This window comes from Haliotis asinina, chromosome 7 (assembly GCF_037392515.1).
Source record: "Haliotis asinina isolate JCU_RB_2024 chromosome 7, JCU_Hal_asi_v2, whole genome shotgun sequence".
NCBI lineage: Eukaryota > Metazoa > Mollusca > Gastropoda > Lepetellida > Haliotidae > Haliotis > Haliotis asinina.
Genome location: NC_090286.1, coordinates 5,302,938 through 5,329,747, shown reverse-complemented (window position 1 = coordinate 5,329,747; position 26,810 = coordinate 5,302,938). Strand labels below are relative to the sequence as shown.

At 38.0% G+C, this 26,810-nt stretch overlaps 2 protein-coding genes and 1 non-coding gene across 3 annotated transcripts in view; all 3 read left to right on the top strand.

Annotated features, from left to right (window-relative positions):
* Window positions 1-17,034, top strand: part of LOC137291872 (transportin-1-like) — a 37,413-nt gene extending 20,379 nt beyond the window's left edge. Inside the window, exons 7-22 of the mRNA XM_067823415.1 lie at window positions 245-424; window positions 912-1,016; window positions 1,348-1,408; window positions 2,342-2,667; window positions 3,456-3,605; window positions 4,401-4,475; window positions 5,451-5,537; window positions 5,854-5,961; window positions 7,492-7,647; window positions 8,042-8,129; window positions 8,846-8,944; window positions 9,535-9,630; window positions 12,012-12,087; window positions 12,891-13,065; window positions 14,074-14,197; window positions 14,716-17,034. Coding sequence (XP_067679516.1) covers window positions 245-424; window positions 912-1,016; window positions 1,348-1,408; window positions 2,342-2,667; window positions 3,456-3,605; window positions 4,401-4,475; window positions 5,451-5,537; window positions 5,854-5,961; window positions 7,492-7,647; window positions 8,042-8,129; window positions 8,846-8,944; window positions 9,535-9,630; window positions 12,012-12,087; window positions 12,891-13,065; window positions 14,074-14,181 — 1,890 coding nt within the window. The 3' untranslated portion in view covers window positions 14,182-14,197; window positions 14,716-17,034. The remainder of the gene's footprint in view (window positions 1-244; window positions 425-911; window positions 1,017-1,347; window positions 1,409-2,341; window positions 2,668-3,455; window positions 3,606-4,400; window positions 4,476-5,450; window positions 5,538-5,853; window positions 5,962-7,491; window positions 7,648-8,041; window positions 8,130-8,845; window positions 8,945-9,534; window positions 9,631-12,011; window positions 12,088-12,890; window positions 13,066-14,073; window positions 14,198-14,715) is intronic.
* Window positions 8,699-8,767, top strand: LOC137292395 (small nucleolar RNA SNORD41). The gene has a single exon (XR_010957443.1). It is a non-coding gene; the product is annotated as a small nucleolar RNA SNORD41 (small nucleolar RNA).
* A 1,112-nt stretch (window positions 17,035-18,146) lies between the features above and the next one.
* Window positions 18,147-22,249, top strand: LOC137291207 (P-selectin glycoprotein ligand 1-like). Its single transcript, XM_067822495.1, has 2 exons — window positions 18,147-18,234; window positions 21,696-22,249. Exons 1-2 carry the CDS (start codon window positions 18,147-18,149, stop codon window positions 22,247-22,249), a joined length of 642 nt encoding a protein of 213 aa, XP_067678596.1.
* The last annotated feature ends 4,561 nt before the right edge of the window (window positions 22,250-26,810 follow it).

Below are 26,810 nucleotides of genomic sequence, written 5' to 3'. Positions count from 1 at the left end.
AGTGGTGTTACTGTGGGAAACCCATTTCTGGTGTCCCTCCAGTCACATTGCTGGAATGTTGGTGTGTAACAATTGTGTTAATGTATGAGGCCCATTGTCACTGCACTGATATTGCTGGAATATTGGTAAGACAACATAAATCTGCTACCTTGCTGACGAGAAAAAATAACTGTCTTGTCTGGTCTTGAACAGCAGGATACAATGCAGATCAGTATCTAATGGAGTTTGATGTTGACTGTTGTAGTACATGATGATGCGGACCCAAGATGATGATGATACCGTCGCCCTGGAGGCTTGTGAGTTTTGGCTGTCCCTGGCAGAACAGCCAATCTGTAAGGATGTTCTGGCGCCACACATCGAAAAGCTGGTCCCTGTCCTCGTAAAGGGAATGAAGTATTCAGAGATTGATATTATACTGCTGAAGGTGATATTCTGTTTAGAGGAAGATCATACACTAAAGAGTTAAACTTTATCTTCTGATGATTTTTGATACTTGGAATATTTGAGTCCAAGGATCAGGAACTCCTTGTTACTTACACTCGTAACATTATGGTTATGAATAACTATCAAACACTGCATAAGATTTTTTTTAAAGTAGTGTATTGGAACCTGTGATGAAAGTTTAAAACATTGGAAGAGTATTATCTCATTCATAATCTTGAATTTAAGAAAAAGCCAAAAACAAAACAAAAAACACTTTGTTGAACGAGGTGAGAATATGTTCCAGGACCGTTTGTATCTGGCTAATGACTTCAGCTTAAATGGTTCACTCCATGTAACTCCATGGATATCTCCCATCAATTACTAGATTCAGTTATTGACCTGTTTGCAGTCATGTGGCTAGTATTTAGCTGGATTATTAAACAAAGCAACAAGGGTAAAGACATGTAATGATGTGATATATTTGTCAGGGAGATGTGGAAGAGGATGAGATGATCCCGGACAAGGAGTCTGACATCAAACCCCGCTTCCACAAGTCCAAGACACACAGTCAGAAACATCAGGAAGGAGATGAGGTAGATATCACTAGCAATTCCCTTGCATGTATATACAGATCAGTGTATGTTGATAAATCAGGTAAATTTTTTTTTTGGTGTGTAAATTTGTCAAACGGCTCAATATTTTGTGATGCTGTTAAATTTACCGCAACTGCCACAACACTGGTCATACACTCAGTATCGGCAATCAGATTCAAAAATCAACAGTCAGATAATGAACACATACCTTTCTTTGATTTGAGTTGCATTTCATTGTTTATTTCTTTTGTTCAGTGCAAAATTGTAAAAGGAATGTTTCAACTCTTCTATTTGAATTTGAGTGAATCAGTTTCGAGACGTCTTATTTTAGGACGGAGAGGGATCAGACGATGGCTATGATGATGATGACAGCTTGTCAGACTGGAATCTTCGTGAGTGTTCCTTGTGCTTTCAACAAATGTCTACTGAAACTCTGCTTGAGGAATGATTATGAAACTAAGTAATGATTGTGCAGAATGATGCATAATTCTGTAATCGTATTATGACCTCAGCTTGGTTTCACTGTAGTTATATGAGTGAGTTCAGAATGGTATAGTTCACTGTTCAGTTCCCCAAGCATTTCAGCAATTGTTGTTACAATGGCCCCACAAGGAAATGAATTTATCCTTTACAACTCTAAAGCTGCAACTCAATTACATTTGATTTCATTTGTCACCTTCCTCCACATATTTGTGTTTACAGTAGCTTACAATTGGCACCCAGCAGTCCATTCTACTTGAGGTGTAGAAGGGACTGCAGGGACAGTGACTTATTTGATTAACATGCCACTAAGCATCTGCTTGTAAATCTTTGTTCATAATGTAGGCTGTAACTGGTTTGGTTTGGCCATATTGTATGACAGGTAGCAACATCTTTTGCGAAAGTGAAGGTGGTTCAAGAAGATAGAAACCCTTTTCATAAACCACATCTGATAAGGTTTGACTCTGAGAACATATATTCTGACTGATCAGTGTCTCTTCTTGGACCAACAAACCCATGAAGGCCCAGGTTCGAATGTTTATCTTCAGTGCTTGTCATAAGGGGTGACTAACGGGATTTGTTGGTCAGGCTTTCTTACTTGGTTGAAACATGTCATCAGTTTCCATTGGAGCAGATCGAATCTTGTACTGTTGATCACCAGATTGTTTGGCCCAATACTGGATTATTTACATACCACCACCATACGGCTAAATGTTTATTGAGTGTGACATAAAACTAAGCTCACTCACTCCTGGACCAACAGTTATGTCCACATCAATGCGAGTTATTGCAACTACAAATAAACATCAGGCCTATTTTATACCTTTATTATTTCATTCTTCCAGGAAAGTGCTCTGCAGCTGCTCTAGATGTTCTGGCTAATGTGTTCCATGAAGAGATTCTTCCAGTTCTCCTTCCAATTCTGAAGGAGACCCTGTTCCACACAGATTGGGAGATCAAGGAGTCCGGCATTCTTGTGCTGGGAGCTATTGCAGAGGGCTGTATGAATGGCATGATTCCACATCTGCCTGAACTTATCCCATACCTCATACGGTGTCTCTCAGACAAGAAGGCGCTAGTTCGATCCATCACATGCTGGACGCTCAGCAGATACGCTCATTGGGTTGTGGGTCAGCCACATGAAAACTTTCTAAAGCCATTAATGGAAGAGGTATGTTGGTAACTGGATGTATAATTATAATAATTCTGTGGAAGCATGAAATGGTTACTGATCTTTTGGTTTTGTTTAAAATATTTTGATGCTTTTGAGGAAACAAGTTCTTTTGATCTTCTTTCAACATGTTAAGTGAAACTATTCTTTTGCTTCAACAATACATTGGCAAAACCTTTTGACTACACATAGGACAAGTGATGTGGGATAAAAATGTATTGTTTGCTGCATTATTTTGGTTGTTTTCTGACACATGAAGACTTACTGGGTTCAGAGTTCCTGATGTTTAAATGTTAAGATAAATTCCTGTGCTGTTACGTCACACACAGAAATAATTTGTTAAAACATCTGTGACATTTAGTGTGGTATAATATTGATTGCAAGAAAACGACAAGCATGTTATTCATTGATTAAATAATTGTCCTTACATCACATTGTGAATGCACATTTTATGTTTATAGATCTCCCACACAGAACACACTATCCCAACATGCTATGTTACTATCTTTGTAGTTCATACGGGATTGATAAAAGCTTCTAGGATTTCGGATTGAAATAGATTCCCAGCAAACCTCATTGATCAGAGGAGGCAACCAAATGACTCCTGTCATACTGCAATTAGCTGTAACACATTGTTAACTGGTGCCAACAATATTGGTTGCTGAATTGTCTTCTCCAGGTTAGTTGTAATATTGCTCAGAATGGAATGGCTGAGTTAAGTAACACAATATAGCAGCTATGAATGATATAGTGAAGGGTGGGTGATGATGTGTTGTGTCCCGCTGCAGCTGCTGAAGCGAGTGTTGGATGCCAACAAGCGAGTACAGGAAGCAGCATGTTCAGCATTCGCCACACTCGAGGAGGAAGCATGTACAGAACTGGTTCCCTATCTTGGATTTATCCTGGAAACACTGGTCTTTGCATTTTCCAAGTATCAGGTAATAGGAATGGCCATGAAGAGGGTTCACAAATTTCATTTCATATCATGGGCAGTCAATCCAAGTATCCCGCTAACCCATGCTGTTGTCATGCTTTTCAGTTAGCCATAATACAGTTATTGGATATTTGGTGATAACCATAGATATTAGAAAAGACATAACTTTGCTTTTGCTATTACTGGAGTAGTGTTAGTGGACTTTGTAGTCTGTTCCAAGACCATATGAGTCTTCTCTCATACAAACTGCTATAGCAACATTGTCTGTAAAGTTCATCACTGGACTGTTTAGAAATGAGCTTACCAAGCCCAAAAGGTCTGTGAGACTATGACTTGAGACTTGCAGCTTAAAATGTGTTGCCTCAATACTAGGTAGCTAAATTAGGTTTAATTGTCAAACTCTGTGACTTGGCTGTTTGCTAGTCATTGTGCCCTGTACATATGGCTCAGTGTTCTTGGTTTACAAATTTTTCAAAGCCTCTGGATGAAGTTTGGGCAATGATAACCAGCTTTGTAGGTAGCTTACATTATACTGTAAACAGAATTAAAAAGAGGGATGGACGGTTTTGCACAAATATAATAAATTGCAGTGTTAAATGCCTTCCCATTTGGGGTAGGGGTGAGAACTTTACAAATGTGTTGAGTTCTTCCAGTTTGCAGGTAAAAGACAAACAGTTCAGAATCTTACATTACTCCAGTAAGTGAAGTGGAAAGTAGAAAGTGTAGGCCTTTGTTACTGTTTGTCTGACTTTACAGGAATATGTTGGCTTTACAGCAGTGTAATCATTCCTGTTTTCAGCATAAGAACCTCCTCATACTCTATGATGCCATTGGAACTCTTGCAGACTCTGTCGGACATCACCTAAACAAACCAGTGAGTACACCCATACTCTTGGAAGAACAATAATTAATTCAGTCACGAGATTTTTGTATTATGTTTACAGTCAATTCCCCTTGAGTCAAATGCCAGCATCTCGAATATTATGCATCACTTGAAGTACCTGACAGTCCCGACCATTCCCTGTTACAGTTATCATCATTTGATTTCTGATGACACAAATTTGTCTCATTACCACACATGATAACTCGAGAAGGAAATTTGTGTAGCTAACTGATCTAATTAACAAACCAGTGCAGCTCACACTTTTCTGCAATTGACTGGTGAGTTCTAAAGCCAGATTAGATTTTTCAGAAAAGAAATAATAAACCTTCTGTTTGAACAAGATTCAAGATGGTGCCATCTGTCAATTGCCAATAGATTTTGTTCATGGATTTTAAGAAGTACATATGTCTTGGATTTCATTGTGCTGGTATTGAAATATGTTTGTTGTATATGTATTTACCCCCTCCCCCTGTTATACCAGAAATATTATTGGTATAAGATATTTAATGAATTCTAATGATCATAAGGTCATGTTAAGAAAATACTGATACAATGTGTTTCATATACGAGGAGAATTTTATGCATATGTATATTTACATGTAAATATTGATGTACTGAATTATGGGTCAACTGGCCATGTAAACCATAAACCGTTAAAGTGAATATGGTATAGAGAAGTGAGCCTGATGTATTGATTAACCCTGTAGAGTTACTGGCAGTAATGATGATAACCATGAACTCTCTCTTACTGATCTTTGTGAAGACAGTTGTTCTCTGACACTGCCATGGCGTCTCCATCTTGACCACATGAAAAGGGGAGAACACACGTAAACAGTTCTTTTTCCTGATAACACATTCTTCTGGAGTGATCTTTTTGTAGTACAAATTCTTTCATCTTGGACATGCCATCTTTCTTGTTCATTAAATGGTAGGTTGAGAGAATGTAATGTGTCAACTTTCTTGCAGGAATATGTCAACTTGTTGATGCCACCTCTTATACAGAAGTGGAACATGTTAAAGGATGAAGACAAGGATCTCTTCCCCTTGCTGGAGGTATTATTATAGCTTATTCTTAGAAATTTGGAAAATATTTTGTAAAGGAATTAAAAAGTTCTTAAAAGAAAAGTATTTTACAACATTTGTATGACAAAGCTATGTGAATTTTAAGATTGTTGATTTTGTGTTTGTAATAATGTCTAATAATAAAGAGGTTCCTCTTTGCATAGTGCCTAAATCCAAAATTTGAAATATGTCGCAATCATTTTTTTTTTGTTTGCTGGATATTTGGTGGCATTTCATTGCATAGTGCAAGGCGTAGCTGTTGTTGTAAGATGTGGAGGCAGTTAGGTGTTTGTTCTGTGTATTCCAGTGCTTATCAAGTGTGGCTACTGCTCTACAGTCTGGTTTCTTGCCCTACTGTGAACCTGTGTACAGAAGATGTGTGTCGCTGGTCGAACAGACACTCAACCAAAACTATGTAAGTTATTTTACTCTTAGGTCAGACCAATTCTATTTCTTGTTTTACTTATTTTTGTCCTCGGAAAACCTGAAGGCAGGCGGGGGGAAAAAATAGAAATAAAATTTCCAATCAAAGTAATGTTCTAAATACTTCTAAATACTCAAAATATGTTACTTTTGTCAAACAATTTTATTTTGAAATGAATGTGGGTAAAAAAACAACCTAAAAAGTATTTTCTTGTGAGTTTGCAATTTTAGCCAATAAAAACATTAGGATTTTATTTTTTGAGTGGGGGAAATTTATTTATTTATTTTTTTCTCATTCTTGAACAAATACGGCAGGAAGATCCATAAAACAAGAAATAAAATTGGTCTGACCTTAGTGTAATTCTCATCCTCTGTTAGGTAGTGAACAGATGAATATTTGACAAGATGTAGGGATGACGGGGTAGCCTTGTCGGTACTCGATCATCATTACAAAGAACTGGGTTCAATGTCCCACATAATTACTAGGGCTGCAACAAATACACTGGAACATTGGGTAATGAATACAAATAATTATTCACAGATACAATATTGTAGTACTGTGACTCATGCACTATATGGAACCCCCATGTTGACTGTTAATTTGTCGCAGTAATAACAAGTGATCTGACATGACACTCAAATTTCGTATGTAATACACTGATAGTTACAGTCTACAGTACCATGTACAGCCCTTGCAAACTAACATGACTAGCACTGCTGCAGTTCCATTCTTGAATATCTCACTTTAATAAGGGCTTAAGTAAAACATGCTCAGATATAAAAAAATTAAGTATTTATTTATATTTGGTTCTGGTTTAGACAAATAACAAAACGTATTCATGAAAGGCTATGTGTTTGATTCACCGAATATGTGAGTGTATTGTAACAACCTTAATAAGTACAGTGTGTGAAGCCCATTTCTGGTGTCCCTCAGCCATGATATTGTTTGAATACTGATACAAGCAATATAAAGCCATACTCGCTCATTCACTCGCATGACAAGATGTGATGACATTTTTTATTATGATAATTATGATTGGATTTATCGTACTGTCTGATCTTGTCACACCACACCACACCACACCACACCACACCACACCACACCACACCACACCACACCACACCACACCACACCACACTGCCAACGACATAGGAATTAAGGTCAAATTGCTATGAGCAGTACGACTGTCCTCAGACATTGATCAGTGTGCTCACAGTGACATATGTACGCCAGACAGAATTAGTGATGTCAGTCATTGGCTGAAAACTAAAAGCCACTGTGGTGAAAGTAACGCAGATATCTTGTTAAATTTTGAATTCCTTTACATGTCCTTCTTGCCCCTTCCACTTTGGGATGCTGCTTGTAATATCAGCTCCTGATTAATCTGAACCTGATTTGATTATTCATTGGAGTATGACTTGTGAACAAAACAAGCAGTTTTGTGTTGTATGATAGTGCAGTTTTAATGTGTACATAATTGTACATGATTGTATATATTGTTGTATAACTGTCTTGCTTCAGAACATGAGCACACCTGATCACTATGATCCCCCAGACAAGGATTTCATGATCGTTGCCTTGGATCTGCTCAGTGGTCTGGCTGAAGGTCTGGAGCACCACATAGAAAGTCTTGTGGCCAACAGCAATATTCTCAAGCTTCTCTTCCAGTGTATGCAGGTATGCAGTCGATTATGAACGTTTGAAAGTCTGTGAATTTAATTGACCTAGTGATGATAGTCTCCATTGGCTACAAGTTGAACTTGGACCTGAATTTTCTTCACATTTTAACTGATATAAAAGCGACAGAAAATGTTTGAAGTGAACAAAAAGGGGCACTTGGGGTTTTTTATTTATTGCAACTTCAGTTTTGAATTATGTCATGTTATTGATTGTAGAGAATGCTTCTTAACACAAGTGAAGAAGATTTTCTTATAGATGCCCAAAATGGAGAACCATCTTCTTGCATTTTTTTAGCATTATGTCTCTTCATTGTGAGAGTGTAAGTAATGGTGGCTTGCAGCTCCTGTTTTCCCTCTGGTAAACTTTCTCAACTGTGTCCATGACATTGCAGGATCCTATGCCGGAGGTTCGACAAAGCTCTTTCGCCCTACTTGGAGACTTGACCAAAGCTTGTTTCCAGCATGTCCGACCATGCATAGGTGAGAAATATATATTGTCACTTATCGATAACAAATATTCGAAAAAATAGTTACAAATTCAAAATGTGTTTGTTAGTTGACTAGTCATCAGGCGCTCAATCATCTGTTCTGACTTATGAGTCACAGTTGCTGTGCCAGTTTGCATACCTTATATGTGCCAGACTCCCAGAGTTTGTTCCTGGGTTTTTCAACACCATTTTACATGGCTCTAGGTTTGACCAAATGATGACTTAAAATAGCATCACTTCTACCTGTCCCCCACATTCAGCTGACATTCTCTGAGACCCGTGAAGGTCTGAGGTAGAATAGACCTTCAGCAAATCATGCATGCCATAAAAAGCGACTGTCCTTGTCGTAAGAGGTGATTAATGAGATCAGGTGGTCAGACTCGCTGACTTAGTCGACACATGTCATTGCTTCCCAGTTGCGCAGATCGATTTTCATGCTGGTTATTTACAGACCATCGCCATATAGCTGCAATATTGCTGAAACTAAACTCAATCACATTCTGTGAAATAAGATCTTTCGTCAAGTTAATCATCTATTTCCACCTTTTTGTGCGTACTTGCTGAGACATGATGACAACACATGACGCATGACAACATATGATTCATATGTAATCGTACTGTCTGATCTGAGCAAACTGCACTTACAAGGAGAGTTTGGAAAATAATTAGAAAGCGGACTGATGTTGGTTATATTTTTCTGCATTTCAGGAGACTTCATGCCAATCTTAGGAAACAACCTGAACCCAGAATTCATATCTGTCTGCAACAACGCTACATGGGCCATTGGCGAGATTTCTATAAAGATGGGTATGTGTTCCTCTGTTGCTGTTAATTACTCGACTGAGCAGATACATATTTGCAGTGTAACTGATGATTTTAAAGTAAAACCTGCACATTGAATGAGCCCTGGTTTTCAGTCGGGTTACCAGCAATCTTCACTAGTGATAATATAGGCAGCCAAATAAACCAGGTGTTCCAGCATGTCTTAGCGACGAGATAATGCTTAATTTGCATGCAATGACACGATGAATTTTGATATGCGTATTAAAATATTCTCACAGTTATGTTCAGTGAATGGCCCTGGATCATTTTTAGGAAGCATGGAGGTCATGTAGATTTGTTCAGTCACAAAATATAAATCAAACATAGGCTTTTCTGTATGAGGTCACATGGGTTAAGGTTTAGTTTGTAGAAAGGTCCTGCTTTAAGGTTATCCAACAAAATGAATGCCTTGGTTATGAAATAGATCTCCAGTTCTCCGTTGCTTTTCTTAGTCTTGATATGAATTTTGTAGTTAGTGGTTTTGATGACTTGACAGCATTCAAGACACATCCGATATCATTTGTGATGATATTACGGAAGTCTTGTCTGTCACTCGCACTGATATCTGTATACAGGTGCGGACATGCAGCCCTATGTACAGCTGGCCCTTGGTCATCTAGTGGACATCATCAACCGCCCTAACACTCCTAAAACTCTCCTGGAGAACACGGGTAAGTAGTGTATGGCTGCTTCAATGGCTTTGTCTTACACTTGTGTCATCACCATTGACGGGTCTGGGCTAAGACATTAGGTAGATTCATTCTCATTACAGTCAACCACTGTATCAAAGATCTTGCCCTAATTTGGCTTCAGGCTTGCAATTTTGTTAAATATTTACCATGGTGGTTCAATCTTGACCATTTGAAAATCGATTTCAATTTTTTTCATGAAAATGGAGCTATGGATTATAAGACCTGCATCATGTTTGGCTGAATGTCACATTAGGGCAAAGTTTGGAAAATATTTTTCATTTCGGATATATCAGCTTTTGCTGAAAGTGTTTTTTTTTTCATGAGGGCTTTTGCTAGAGGTGTTTTATACTTACATGATCTTGCGAATACACATTTCAAATTGACATTTGAAAATCAGTTCCTGTGTCTTCTTCATGACCAAATTTTCAAGACAAAAATATTTGACTTCTCTCATCTTCCTCATGACACAAATTTTACTGTAAGGTTTCTCTGAATGTTGACAGAAGTAATGGATCTTCATTGATGGAGTGTGGGCACAATTCATAATTTAAAGTACAAACAAATACAGAAAACAAAATTTAATCTTATTAGAATCTGAATTCATCAGCATCCAATGCATTAGGGTCTTACCAATCTTGCATAAATAAGGAGCAGGATTTGCCTACTTAATGAGTGCAAGAAAACTATGATCGTGCATCAATACCCTTGATCTTGCTTCTCTTTTACTCAGAGCTGCCTCAGTACTCTAACTTTATCGAAGTGGTACATGTCTTAGACTTGCCTCATTCTGTGGTTGCCTCCCTCATAAAGATGACTGGCCATTATGTAACTGGAATACTGTTCAACGTGACAATAAACCTTAATCTAACTCTGCAGATGGCAGCTACATACATTTTGAAGAACGGCACTGCTGGCTTTCTTCTAAGCAACATACTACAACTTAAAAATTGTTCACACAGTGTTCAAACAAACGTTTTCATTCAATATATAACATGAAGAACGTACAATCAAGGGAAACCTTTGCATGTTATGATTATTGTAAACACTTAAATGCATATGAAACGTAATATTGGTACACAAATCAAGTATTCACTTAACATGCATGGAAGTATGAATAGGAATTTTTAAGTACATTATACAGTGTAACAAGTAGTTTTAGGGACCCTCAAGTTAAATTTAGGTGTCTGGTTTAGCCTTTGGTTTCAGTCCAACTTTGCACTCAATCATGTGATAACTGGTAAATTTGTTCCTATGTTGCAGTAATTAGACGTTATAATAGAACATGTCATATTTCAGGTGTATGTTCAATTGCTTGTGTTGAAATATTCCTTTTTCCTGAGAAGTAATTAGTATTTATTTGTAACTCAATATTGCAGTATCGGTATATTAATTTTCATGTACATACAATGTAGATTGTAAAGTTTGACCGCCATTACCTCTCTGCATTTGACAATGTTGTGATGCACTGTCCTATATTTGATGGTGTTTGGCCACAGCTTGTGCAATCACTGGTCTCTCATTGCATGGGTTGTGGTACAGTGTTACTGGAATGAAACCACAGGCTAGATGTTATTACTAACAATGGTGGTGTCACAAGTATCGTGCCGTCTTATCATGTTATCGTTACTGCACTGGTAAATACATTTTCTCATTGACAGTGTTTAAGCTATGTCATTGATATTTGAATAAATAATGATTAAGTTGTTATAGATCACATGTTTTAACATCACTATTTATCTCTACTGTTATTTTAGATTTTTCAACATGATTGGTATTTTCACAATGTGATTTTTAACCGTAAATAAAAGATTATTTTAAAAGTATTAGACGATATTTAAGGGGAAAACAACATGGCCAGAAACCTTCTGCCTTCTGACTGTTTGGTCACAGCCCAGTATCCGTTATCGTGAATCAAATTAAGGTCGTTCCCAAGTAAATTGGTGGAAGGAATTTGAAACCTTTTTTCAAATTTGATAGGTGTTATGCTAGAAGGTTGCAGTGTATACTTGTATACCTTAAGCTGTGAGAACGTACCAACTCTCAAATTGATACTGAGTTCGACGGTGTTGACCTCTACTGTGTTGTTTTCCCTCCCTTCGTTGTTGTCTGTGGCGTGTTGTGCTACGTCTTTCATCTCATCTACTTACAAATCTAAACAAAATCAATTTTGACTATTCACTGTTTGAGCTTTACTTTGCATTTATTCTCAACCATATATTTTGTACATAACTGCAAAGTTTTGATTTGATTATCATTATTATTATTATTAAATGTACGTTTTGTTGATTTGTTGTCTTTCTCTGTTTTCTTCCCTTTATATTTGCTCCCCGTCTTCTCGTCTTGTGACCACGGTTACATAGCCATAACAATTGGTCGCCTTGGTTTAGTATGTCCGCAAGAAGTCGCCCCTATGTTACAACAGTTTATCAGGCAGTGGTGTGTAACTTTCTTTATTTCTCTTTTTTCACTTTTCATTTTATTTTTAACAATTGGGAGAGGATCATGTATGTGTTTCTCTGAAACCAGGTGGAAGGTTTTATGATCGGTCACCAGTGTGTAACTTTTTTGTCAAATGCTTAATTGATCCAAACTAACAATCTTGAGAGGGTATGCTTACCAAATTAAACTTTTGACATTGGTGCATATAATGAAATTATCTTCGTAACTTGTCTTGAAATTGTTTTTCTTTTGAAATTTCAAAATTCTTTAGAGCTCTGATGTTGACTTGAATTTATTGTGTCTATTTTTGGCTGCTTTAGTTCCTAGTTCCTGGTTTCAGAGATTCTTTCTCAACCTAGTTTGCACATGTAGGGACATAGTTGAATGTTATCTTTATAAATAACCATATACTGATCACGCAAGTCTGCAGATTGGAAGCAAATGCTAAAATGGAAACTATTGTGAATAGATAACTTGTTTGATGTCATCATTGTAATGTTTTCAATTCTGTATGCCAGATACCGTATGGACTTAAATGTCTGTTGCTTGCACGTCTCATGCATTTGATTTTATTATATAGATTAAAACATGCTTTTGTGACTGGTATCTGTGTTAAATGCATTTATGTCTTGTTTCCATATGTTCATAATGAGATATTGTCAACGTGCATTCTACAAACCTTAATAAGTCTACGTGCTAAATAACTAGTTTGGGCAAGAGTTGTTTTTTTTTCTTTGTTAACTCATGTGAATTTACAGAGAATTCTGTCCCCTACTTACACAGCATGTGTGTTTAATCAGGTGCACATCATTGCGCAACATTCGAGACAACGAAGAGAAGGACTCAGCGTTCCGTGGTATCTGTCTGATGATCGGGGCAAACCCGGCTGGAGTTGTACAGGACTTTATCTTCTTCTGCGATGCTGTGGCATCTTGGGTTCACCCCAAGCCTGACCTGAAGGAAATGTTCTACAAAGTAAGAATTGACTTTTCAGCCCCAATGGGAATTCTTGGTGAAAATCACCTAGATGTCAGGGAATTCATTGGTAGTGCATGAAACTCCTACAAAAAGACAGCCCACGGGGCTGATAACTAAAAAATGTTGCCAGCCCTGTTACCATGTAACCAGCCCTGTATAAAGTATGGGAAATTGAGATACGGTGTTAAAAGAAAGTAATTAATGAATTTCTTGTAGTGAGGTAAACTGAAACATGTGCAAAAGCAAATATGATATAGCCATAATTTGGTGGTCACTGTTATTTCATTCAGTGTCACTGCCATCAGAAAAGAATGACGTTATTCATTGGCTAAAAGCATTCTCTAGATCAGTGTTAGATAAATGGGTAGGTTGATCTGTGGAAATTACTGTTTGATTGATCATGAACTATACAGACATCATCTAGTTACCACAATTGTAAATTATTTTTGAAATATTTCCCATATTCAATGACATGGTTAAATATATACCTTTGGAAATGTAATGGCACACAGGGCTGAGTATGAAATAAAATTGTAAGCCTGACATGTAACTAGCAAGTAGCGAGCCGCTGGGCAGACGCTATCTCATACACTGGCATTGGTCTTACACACCTATGTTTGTTGTGAAAGGAATCAGGCTGTCTGATCTGCTGAAGGTGCTGTTGTATTTTAATTTCATTGGTTACTGGTTACAGACTTGATTTTTCACTCACTGTGTCAAACAATATGCAAACAGTCCCAAAATAGTGTTACTTTAGATTTCCAGGCTACCACAGTCAAATATTTGAATCCAAAATTTGCCCTGAGTATGATTCTTTGTTTGCCTGCAAAGGTGTAAGAACTGCATTAGCTTCCTCACACAAAAATCTGACAAGACCATAAACCAATTACAATGTCAAATTTATTATTTAAAACTAGTTCAGTATTAGATGGTTATAAAATTCAGCTGAAGTTATTTGTTTGGTGAAAGAGCTATTGGTGTGAAATAAGACAATCTGTGTTTCAGATCCTACATGGTTTCAAGAATCAAGTCGGGGAAGAAAACTGGTCCAAGTTCTCTGACCAGTTCCCCCAGCCTCTTCGCGAACGCCTAGCTGTCAACTACGGGGTCTGAACAGCTGCTATCATCAGTAAGTTAAAACACATCACTACAAAAGATGCACCTGACCTCGACCATTATTGTACCATACTAGGCAATGCAGATATCTCATTATTTATGTTTATTTATGTTTAGTCATTATCAGTTATAAGTGAATAAATGTTTACAATATTCAGGGACCCATAGTGCAGAGAAATGGGGAATCGTGTGAAAATTAAAAAAGGAATAAATTTGGCCTTTTGTCATACAGGTTCAGAAACGAAAATCATAGTTTGATTATACATGATAAAACCAAAGTGGGGCTTCTGGGTAGGTATCAGTCCGTCACATTCTGTTTGTATTAGGCTTCTAAATGAAACTGGAGGTTTAGGCAAGGTGACTCGGTTATGTGTAGAATATTTCTTAAATATCAATCACTTGTCTTGAACTCATTATTGAGAGGCAGATCTTGTATGGGTTGACTGAAAACAATATTAAACAACTGTTAAGTCTATTTGGCAGTTTCTTCAAATGAGAAGATTTTTAAAAATGTGTTTGTTTCTTTTTCAGGTAAAGGGGGCAAACCGGGAAGGTGCTCACAAATCGCGGTGAGCACCAAGGGGCCGCGGGGGTTGGCAAGGGGAGGGCCAGCTCGAGGGGGGGCCCTGCAGCACATGCAGCAGCGCCAAGGTCACATGACCGTCATGTGACCACAAAACCGAGCTGTCAGTGCAGCACCTAACTGATCTGCGGGTGGGACGCGTTACGGGAGGGATCATCGTACATCGTACATCGTCAATGTGTCCTCTGTGTTTGACAGGAATGTTAGAACATCTTTCTTGCATGTAAACTAGGTACTACTTGACAAACAACTCATTATTGATACAAGATAGCAAGGGGAATAGCTTAATCCAATCAACTACAGCTTTTCTAGACAAGCATGATTCTCTTGAATGTTGTAACCACCCCGCTGTATGGTGAACGTCCCAACCAAATGTTATACATGGTTGATGTGACTTGTGCACAATTCAATCTATTGCATGTTGTTAGTTGTCAAGCCAAGCCAAGCCATGACATGGCATGCATGCATGGAAATTTATTCATAAGTCTGGTTATGTATTCTACTTGAAGTTTGTTCATCATTAGGAGGGGTTAAGGTGGTTTCAGAAAAGTTTTCCTATACAATATGTTACCCCAACAAAAGATAAATCCCTTAAAATGACAAATTGTCTGATTGTTTCAGAATGAACAGCTTTAAATCCCCCTTTATTAATGGATTATTTATTATTATTCATATTTTTGGGGATACATTTTTTGGGGTAGAGGGGGTTATTTATGAAAACACACACCCAAAAATGGATAGGAATTTTTTTTAAGAACCAAGAACAGTGACTATTTGCTATTCATGTTTCTGTTAGTGTCAAAAAGCAAATTTATTGGAAGTTCTTGACTATTTCCGATGTTTTTATTGTTTGTAGATCACGAGGATCAGACTTTGGTCCACAGCTGAAATTACCTTCATTGATTTATTGTGAATCAGATGTGAAAAAGATCTTGATACAGACCAAGTTAAATTTGATGTCAATGTTGGATTTCAGTTGTTAATATATTTTTCTACATCAAGAATACACAATATTTCAAAATTCATTTTTTGAAATGGAAGTTTTAGTACTTTCTACAAGTTCTCGTTGACCAAGTTGCCTTTCAGTGAGAAGCAAACAGTTACCAGTCTTTATCCTATGTGAAGCAAACCGTTGCCTATTAGACCTTCGACACAATCCCATCATCCCTCAGCAGAGGCTCAGAACAGTTACCATGGATATGGAAGAGACATAGTATTCTGAGATCAATGCAGAAAAAGAAGGTGCAATGTACCAAGACAGAAGCTAACATCCTGCTCCATGAAAGACCAAATACATGAAAGTATAACAGGTCAAGGAGTAGCAGAAGCTTGCTAAATGAGAGTCCAGCAGAGACCAAGCAGGTTTGATACCCTCCATCACTGAGGGCCACACAATCCTCGTCTTGGCATGACACAAAAGATCCTGTCATGGGTTGGACCTCACCTGATCTCAACATGTCAGCACGCAGATGAACTGCATGTGCAAAGGTTGCATGACATGAGCTCTGTATGCTCATAACAGAAAATGGTTTTACATATCTAGCCCAAGCCATGATTGGACTATGAGGAGAGAGTTAGCTTTGGCACTTGCATACATTCCAGTACAAAGGAAATCCCAACTTTAGAATTATGACGTGTGGAATTTTTGTGAATATTAAAATCTGATTTTTTATGAAATTAAGATTTTGGTTTCAAAAGGGAAATGCATTTGCCAAGTTAACAAAACAAATTGATAAGACCAAGAATACTCTCCACAATGATTGATGACAATATCGACCGGGAGAGCCATTGCTTTTATCTCTCGTGTGATCTGAACAATTATTGTCTGTGATTTATTTTTGGGGTATTTTTTGATGTGTAAGTGGTGAATGAGTGATATGGTTATATTTATCATTATTTTTTATTATTTTTCAGACTATGGAGATTTTTATTTTATTTATTTTGTGCGTGTTTATGCTGCCATCAGCTGGGCTGTACTAGATTAATTTTAAGGTATTATAATTCGAGGCAATACTGTATGTACATAAATAGTTAACGACTGACAGACGAACCGACAGACAAGCGGTTGCAGCATTCCTCTGAGACCACCTTTAGGGGTTAGACTGACATCAACATAATACTGTTTACGTGTGTTCTCATGAACATTTTAACACTTTGGAATAGGAACCAAATGTCAAATGTATATTGTTATCTGTATAAACTGTGGTGTACTAATTTTAACTTGCATGCTACAAAATTTAATGCCATTAAAATTCGTTGGAAACAAATCTGGTGTTTGTTGTGTAGTGATTGTGAGTTCTCAATGTTTGAATCAGAAGACGTTTATAATAATTCTCTGAAGGTATGTACTGAAGAGGTTGCTCAGAATTCCTTTCATGAGATAATGTTCCAGGTGTAGGTGCATGTATGGTGTACCAATGGGGTCTCCAATAACTCCACTACCGTACTTTGCATAATGTCAGTGTATGAAATAAGGCCTGTCCAGGCTAGATTTCTGATAGTCTAATTTACAGCTAGCCAATGCTCTGGTGCAAAGTTTAGATGTTTCATACAACTAAGTGAATTCTTAGTGTCTAGTCTGGTTAAATCCATTTTGGGCTGGTAACATTTTAGCATTACCCGCTCTCATGTCTGGATGGGCGTTTGGCTTAATTCATACACTGATAATATGAAAGCACTTCTCAATTTGGTTTGTACAGCGCTATGCTTGAAAATATATTTTCATTTCTTCACTACCCACTCAAAATTCATGATAAAGTAGGTCCACTGAAGTGTTATTTGTGCATACTGAACTGAATGGAGCTCTGAATTAATCTTAGTGCTGGCTGTCATGCTGCAGTGATGGAGATTATTCCTATTCTGTAACGAGGTTATTGCCCAATGTAGCTTTATTACCTTAAATGCCTGTATTTATTATCGCTTGAATCAAATTGACATTAAGTCTACAGCTGTGAACAAGACACAGAAGTGTTGCGTCCTGCTTACTGTAAGAATCTGATGGGTGACACTTGAGGCAGCCCATAACAAGATTGAAATAGAATTCGCCCTTAACAGCCCTATGACTGTGGTATGTAAGTAAGTATGGACCATGTAGTCTAGGGATGCATGTCAAGCTACACAATCAGGATAGGACAGAATGTCAATACCCGTAAGGGAGTAAATATATTCTTACTGCATGAAGCAAACTCTCCACACACAGTCTGAAGGATAATGTGAAACAATTGTCATCTCGAAGGCAAAGCAAGGTGTATGGATACTCAGCTTTGTTGCTATGTGTGCGACATTTTGGCGTAGGTACTGACACCGTTATCAAGTAACTCGTGATAATGGTGTTAGTACCTACAATGAAACTTGGTTCCTTCTCGTTACAACTTTAAAAATGCCTCCAGTTCAGTGGGACAATTTTTCATCTGTAACAGGTGGTGGTGGTGGTGGACTAGCCCAGTCCCTGGGATGGATTCCCCAATGTATGTTTGGCCATTTCTGTTATGGCTGGAATATTGTTCAAGTTTTCTTTGGTTATTCACGCCACATCTTGCAATATACCAGTTGCAGGGCCGGCGTGGTGTGTGAAAAACCCAGCCTGGACATGACAGTTGCACAGATGTAATATAACTTGATTCAAAACATACCACTTTCACAATAGTGATGCCATTCAGATATTCAAAACACCAAGTCTACGTATTTTCTTTTTCGTGAAGCAGTATTTTAGAATGGCATTACATTTAAAATGAGCATCGCCTTTCCACAGATGTGAACATCCTGAACAAGCTGCAACAGATGGTGGTGTGTAATATGAAGACTCTGATTTATGCGCCTGAAAAATGGTTCGGCGTTAGTATGAAGTGTGTTCTGTCTAACATCTCTGGTATGCGCACGTGATAAGTCAGTAAGGGGATGTGTATTTACTACAAGGAAACACTATAAAAGAACGGTTTCTCTCAGGGTGTTGATAATTGATATGACAAATAAACCTGGACCAGGATAGTGGGTCGGACAAGATGGCCTTTTTGTGATGGGTCAAAAACCTTCATTTGGGACCGGGGGACGTTTTACAATTAATATCAAGAACATATAAGGGATCCGTATGCGTCCCAAAGATCCAAACAGGGTTCCCTGTACCACAAATATTCACCAAAGAATTATCCTAACGACTATGAAACTCAACAAGTAATAGCTTATGTTGACACTGGTTTCCTTGATGGTCGGGCGAATCGATGAATGATGGTTCTTGGGTTCCAAATTTACCTTATCGTGAAACAGATGCAATCCACGATGATGCGAGGTTGAGGGGTAATGTTTGTTAGCACTGATTCCAGATTTATCAATATGTCGTTAGTCATGGGGGTCATAGAGGATTATGGGTTAGGAGAAAACTTACTGAAACTGGGGAGATGTAGCCCAGTAATTCAAGGGACACGAAGGCACCATAACTGTATGCGTCACATGGCTCTTCGAATGGCGCTTTTCAGGGAACATCATGCAAAACATTGTCTGCTGAAACAACTTTTGGTTTTATAATATGCACGTTGACTGGGCCGTCAATATCTAGCCATACATCAGAAGTGAATCGATACCCAGTGAGCGCAAATACAGATGACAAAGTCGCAGTGATCTGAAGATGTCAAATTTCTTTTCTCCTACATATCCATTTTGTAAAATCAGTCTTATGAAGGAAGCACGATTCGTAGGACACTTTTTGATCTGTTTACCCTTTTCTTTGTTTTCTTTAAGTAGGGCTAAATAACACGTAATTAAGCCGTGTTTGTTTTCAATCTCGTTACGTAAGTGTATCCATGGACTCTACAATAGCATTTAATAGTCGCTTCTACCTGTTTCTATGGCAACAGAAAAGCGACCTCTGTACAGCTGGCTGATCGATATTTAGAGACAGTCCAATTCTGGTGTTCATGAACTAGGTATTCCAGGACTAAAGGTTTTCTTACAATACCTTAACGAGCGATCTGTTTCTTCGAAGTTAAAGATAGAATAGAATGTTATTCCCCGATGTATCATCAGAACATGGTCTTTGAGGTCGCACGAAGGATATATTCCGTTGTTTTGTAATACGCGTGAAGGTGTTGGTACGAATTTGAGTAATCCAGGCTTGTCGAACAATGCGACCAACGGGATCGGGTGGTCAGGCTCGCCGACTTGGGTATCCTCCCCAAACTTCCACTGGTTGACTACATGCACTTAGTATACAGATTACCTCAGCCTGTAATGGTTTAATCCATTAATCAGTATTGAATATAATCACTTAGTGATAAATTATATATTTTATTAAAGCAGGAATATCAACAACAAAAAAAACATATCTTTTCGGGTTACTTATAACAGACTGTATAGAACATTTATATAGAACGTATGTCCTATGGTGTCCAGAATTTCACCCGTAATTTCACCTTGATGTGTTGGAAGAAGTGGGCGGTCCCGTCACCGCTGTACTTCTGTCTTGATGCACCTGCGTCGTCTGGCGTAGGACACGGGAGTCTTTATCTGTTTTTCAACGTTACATTATCAATTTTTTTTATTTACATGTAATTGAAATTGAATTGATATATGTGTTGATACATGGATTTGATAGTGCAAGTATATTTGGTAGTAGCGCTCCAAGTAAGCATGATACAATTCATATTCAAATTTTGAATTTTACTGGCTACATATTACCTTATATTTGCAAATAAGAATTGAAAGGAATTGTTTGGCTTGTTGGTCCCTTTTAAGCAATAAATATGAATTTTCAAAACTCTTTAGCCATGTTGTATTTTTAATAAACCTGTACGTTAAGTGTATGTTAAGGTTTCAAAATGAATGTTAAGTATATTCAGAATATTATGAACGTAATAAACAACATTTCAACGTTGAACTGTTTCTGCCAACATGAAACATGCACGTATTTGTATTTTGTAAAATGCAGTTTCATTAACTAAATGCTCTTTTCTCATCTAAAATCTCTAGCCCTGCCAAGTCAGGTGATTTATCAGTATATTTTGTTTCAGTTCAGTGCACTTCCGTTTCCTAGGCTATCCCATTATCTAAAAAGGGGTGATGAGTTGTTGTTTTAACAGTGTGTGGTAGTACGTGGATGTGGAAGTTCTGGGATATAATCGCCCACTTGGCTAATAGGTGTCACCGTATCCCAGTGACCTAGATTAATGCTCATGATGTCAATCACCGGATTGTCCCGTGAAGACTCGACTGGTACCACCGCACGTGGACAAATAACAGACTAACGTTTTGTGTCTGAATATATACTGTTGACTGAAACGAACAGTTCCTTTTAATTTGAAAGGGGATTTAGACTTGTTTCATGTACGAATTTGGCAGAAGGGCCGAAAGGGCTTGGCAGATGTGGAAGTAGTACGATTCAAGGACTGAGACAGATTACCCAGTTACCCAATTAGGAAATGGACGGATAAACCAAATCCTATATGACAAGGATTGGATTAATCTGATGTTACTGATGAGACTGTATGCGCGGCCGCGTCGATAGTCTAACGCAAAGAACCTTGCCCATTAAGTGCAATTTTTGAAATTCAGCAAGAGTGACTTTAGTTTTACGTCGCTCTCAGCAATCTCCCAGCTATATCACCCCCTTGAACCACTGTCCTGCAGAGGTGCAGTGATGGGGTGACTGTCCGCCTGCATTTGCAGCGATGTTTTGGTGGCGAATGTGAGATCGGTGTTAAAAATCTATTCGCCATTTGCGAAACACGAACAATATCGTTTAAATATTAACGTTTCACGAATGCACAGGTCCTGATGGTGATATATAGAAATTTTCAAGTTTCTAGGTTAAACATGAAGAAAGCAATCGTCGATTATCGGCAGATCATGTCTTTTCAAGTAGACAAATACTGATTTTATTTCAAATATTTTTCCATTTTTCCTATGAATGACAAACAGAGTTAATAGGTATCACCAGTAGTACCCTCTGAGGAACAGGTATCGCCAGTAGTACCCTCTGAGGAACAGGTATCGCCAGCAGTACCCTCTGAGGAACAGGTATCACCAGCAGTACCCTCTGAGGAACAGGTATCACCAGTAGTACCCTCTGAGGAACAGGTATCACCAGTAGTACCCTCTGAGGAACAGGTATCACCAGTAGTACCCTCTGAGGAACAGGTATCACCAGTAGTACCCTCTGAGGAACAGGTATCACCAGTAGTACCCTCTGAGGAACAGGTATCACCAGTAGTACCCTCTGAGGAACAGGTATCACCAGCAGTACCCTCTGAGGAACAGGTATCACCAGCAGTACCCTCTGAGGAACAGGTATCACCAGCAGTACCCTCTGAGGAACAGGTATCACCAGCAGTACCCTCTGAGGAACAGGTATCACCAGCAGTACCCTCTGAGGAACAGGTATCACCAGTAGTACCCTCTGAGGAACAGGTATCACCAGTAGTACCCTCTGAGGAACATGTATCACCAGTAGTACCCTCGGTGAAAAGAGGAAGTCATTTAGATCAAAACTGAAGAAGTTATTTTGCAAAATGTAAACCTGATATTCAGTGAAGTGATCGCGGGAGTACAGTGAACACATAATTCAGTGATCGGAAATTCGGAATTTGCAGTGGTTGGAAATTTCTGTACACTTTTTCTTAAAATTTATCGAAAATATGAAATAAGTATGTTTTCCGATGCAACAAAGTATATTTTCAGTCAGTTTCAGACCGAGCAGAATGAATGAGGATTGCCAACATGTGAGGATTTTTTGTCCTAAAACTGATAAAAGTTGTTTAACAATCTATCATTAAAATACTCACACATTTCACTGTTTGTTACGAGGGAGGAGTGCACAGAATGAGAAAGCCAGGTGTTCGTGAAGCACTTGTAATTTTTTCATTAACTTGAGCTGTGCCGTTATGTTTTCATTAACCTGTGCTGTGCTGTCTGAATCCTTTCTCGCACAATAGTTGGGACTTCAATTTCTGATTCTATGCCAGTAAAGCTAAGATTCAAACAATGTATTTCAGTCATCTTCACTTCTGCATGGTCCATGCGCATGTTTGAAAAGATTGTATGACACCGACCACTGCAAGAAAAAATACGATCACTGCAAGCATGCACAGTGGGCGTACAGTCATTGGACCCCGATCACTTCACGATCCCATTTAGATAGATAAAATGAATATTATGCATTCAAGACGTCACATATATGTATCATTAACAATATCGGCTCATAGAAATGCTGCAAAATCAAACCATTAGGAAATATACTTAGTATTTGTCTACGTGAAAAGATATGTTCTGCCAATAATCGGCGATTGCTTCTTTCATGTTTAACCTAGCAACTTGACACTTTCTATTTATAAAAAACACATCCAGTCCATTCGTGAAATGCTAATATTTCAACCATACTGTTCATGTGTCACAAATGGTGACCAGATTTTTAACACCGATAATACATTCACCACCAAAACAAGCACGCGATCACTGCAAATGCAGGCGGACAGTCACCCCCTCACTGCTCTGCAGGACAGTGGTTCCAGGGGGTGTATATGGCAGTGGTCTGTAAACAATCGAGTCTGGACCAGACAATCAAGTGATCAACAGCATAAGCATCGATCTACTTAACTGGGAACCGATGACGTGTCAACCATGTCACCTAACCTGACCTCCCGATCCCGTTAGTCGCCTCTTACGACAAGCATAGTCGCCATTTGTGGCAAGCAAGGGTTACTGAAGACCTACTCTATCACCTATCTTCACGTTGAAGAAAGGATATATTTCCAAAGATGTCCTCGTTGGACAATGACTTGTTACAGGAAAGCAAAATGTCGATGATTTCACTTGTTATACTTTTGCTCTAAAACATATTATATATTTTTTTTTTGCTAAGTGCGATGAAACAGAAATCCCACCTCTTATCCCAAGAGAAGGGCGTAGTGGTAGACTAATGGTTCAGTCGTTTGCTCGTCAAGAAAAAGAAGATCCAGGTTGGATTCCCCGTTGTCTGAAACCCATGCATTGAGTGGCGTAATTACTGGAATTGTGCTGAGGGCGGCGTAAATCACTCGCTCGTCTTAAAATGAGACCTGATAAGATTATATTGTCGAAAAACCGCAATTGACATCCTTGAAAAAGATTCTCCGTCCATAGCATAAACGCACAAAATAGTTCCTTAAGGTTTGACTTCTTTAAATAATTCCCCTTTGTTTCTAAAGAGTTATTTATCTCCCCAGTGTTTACATTACACGGATCATCTATATCTTCTTCAGAAAGTTTTTGAAAAATGTTGAATAAAAGGTTAAAATCAAAAGAGGTAATATAGACCATTTATATAGGCTGGGGTTAATATTCTGTTTATCTTAGACGTGATCTCAGATGGATCGGTTGCCAAATGCGCAGATCGATGCTCATGGTGTTGATCACTGGATTATCTGGTCCAGACTCTATTATTTACACCGTATTTACACCGCCGTATAACATATAGGAATATTGCTGAGAACGGCGTGAAACTCAACTCACTCACTAAGATCGTTTGAAACGTGTTCGAAAATTGATCCACAACGCCCACTGCCAATGAAAAATGATGTTCGATTTATTTCTGCCGTCTTAAATATTGCTTAAGCTGGTGAAACACCATATTCACTCACTGTAAATTTGTTTTTAAAATTTTAATAACCGTACATTCGCCAGTGTGAAAGTATATTATCACTCTCCCGGAAATATGATGAACAATTTCCCGTTTAAATGACAGGAGAGCAGATCTGCTGTCTATTTTGTGTATCTTTTTCTGTTTACAAAATGGCCGCCGATATTAACGTAAAATAGGCAAATGTTCCATTGTATTCATAACCAAAGGTCGCATCACCTCAGTATTTCCGAACAATGACATTCCAGGGGAAGCGGTGTTTGCAATACTACAACCTAATTTAACAGTGGGCACCAGGCCTGCTGCTACCTGCAAGCTTTAAAATCTACAGGCCCTGGATGAAGTCTGCAGGTCCACTTTGTCTAAGTCAAACCAATAAAAACAAAATAGACTATATTGTACACAGTTTCAAACTTTGCATTGATGTTCAAGATAATCTTGTCTTTGCTAATGAATTGAATTCGTTTTATGCCAATTCTGACTATCATGATTTTACCAACGATAATGATAACACACATTCACCTTTGACCTCATCTGATGACTTAGTAACATCGAAAAGTGATGTTTTGTTGTCATTTAAACAACTCAAAGAAACAAATCCTACAACTTACTGATATTGTTTTGAAAGAATGTGGAGAGCAACTATGTGTCATATTTCGAAATGCTCTTGATGCTTGGTTAGTTCAGCTGTAATCTGCACCCTCTGGAAAACTTCCAGTATCATTCCTCTTCCTGGAAAAGGAATAATCGCGCCGTAAGTAATGACTATCGCCCAGTTTGCTTTTCTCATCGATAGCGATGAAGTCGTTTGAACGGATTATCACAAAATGTTAATTGATAATGTCAGTCATTTGCTAGATCTTTACAGTTTGCATATAGACCCGGGTGTGGGACGGAGGACGCAACGTTAACCCAAATGCAAATTATTTACTCTCATTTGGCGACTTGTAACAACTATGTAAGAATCCTCTGTATCAATTTTTTCGCCTTCAATACCTTAAGCTTCCAATCACACCAGTTGATGAGTGAACTGCTTAATCTAGGTGTAAATAGCAACATCATCAAATGGGTTAAAGAGTTCAAGGTAGGTAGAACTCAGTATGTCAGTGTCTTTTCTCTCAACCTCTACAGGAGCTCCACAGGGCTGTGCTCTTTCACCCTTACTCTTCATTTTGACTGTTACTTGTCATTAAATGACGTGTTTACTGTGAAATTCGCAGTTGACACCGCTGTTACTGGCTTAATTTCTGACTCTGAAAATAATTTCCATCAAGGCGTCAAAATATTTTTATCTTGGTGTAAAGACATTTTTTTCTGAATGTAAAGAAAACTAGGAAATGGTGGAGAGAAAAGGAAACCATTCGAGTTCTTGTAATTGATAATTTAGAAATTGAAAGGATGGACCACTGCAAATATGTCAATGTTAATTTGGATTCAAAACGTTCTTTTTCAAAACACGTCGATCACATTTACAAAAAAAAAGGCCAACAGCGACTATATTTTCTTGGCTGCTTAAAAACGTTTGTATTGACAAAACCATAATGGCCGTTTTTTATCAAACCTTCATACAAAGAGTGGTGACCAACATTTTTTATGTTGGTATGGTGGCCTGTCTGCTCGCAACAAAAACAAACTTTTCAAAATGGTTAATTCTGCCAGCAAAATTACTTGAGTGTCTTTCGAGTATGTTCCCTTTATCCTTTATTTATCAGCGCCACATTGTCAAAAAGGCAACTAAAATATACTTTACCCCACCAGTTTGAAGCACTTCCATCTGGACGCTGCTTTAGATTAGGATAAGTAAAAAAGTGAAATGTTTCTCGAGCATCGGCGCGTCACTTGTATTTGTGCACGTAACATTTTTTTTTCGTCAATTAAAAAAAAATTGTTTTGTCTAAGCCGCTTCCCGATCACCTATTTGCCCACTATTAGAATGAGTGTGACTGAATCTACAACTCATAACCACGTGTTAAACTTTCCAAGTTGTACTTCTGAGAGAAAATAATAAAAATGTGTTCCTCACTCGTCACTCTTTTCTATCAAAAATTGAAAAAAGGTCCTAACGCCCTTGTCACTTTCGAAAAAAATGTACCCGAGGAACATTTGATTATTTTCATGTTTATGTTATGTTCATTCATCAAATGTGTGGGAATAGCCATGCGACAACCACTAATATAACCTCTGTACCTTTGTATTAATTATCATCGGCATTTATTTGTGCTTGTAATTATTATGTAGGGGCCTATATTTTTGTTAATTTTGTATATATTCACTATGAGGCCGTTTTCTATAAAATGAATTCCTTCAGGATAATAAAGTTACATCCTGTCTTATTTTATCTTATCTTATCTCTACAAAATCAAGCGAAGCTTGTGGCCTTTGGCACACGAAGGAGGTTTTATTTGTTAAACTGGTGTTTACATTCCTACGCGAAAGAGT

Coding starts and splice junctions, on each gene's coding strand:
- LOC137291207 (XM_067822495.1), top strand. CDS start 18,147: ATGCCTCCAGTTCAGTGGGACAATTTTTCATCTGTAACAGGTGGTGGT. Junction 18,235..21,695: donor CCTGGGATGGATTCCCCAAT/GTATGTTTGGCC, acceptor AGGTATCACCAG/TAGTACCCTCTGAGGAACAG.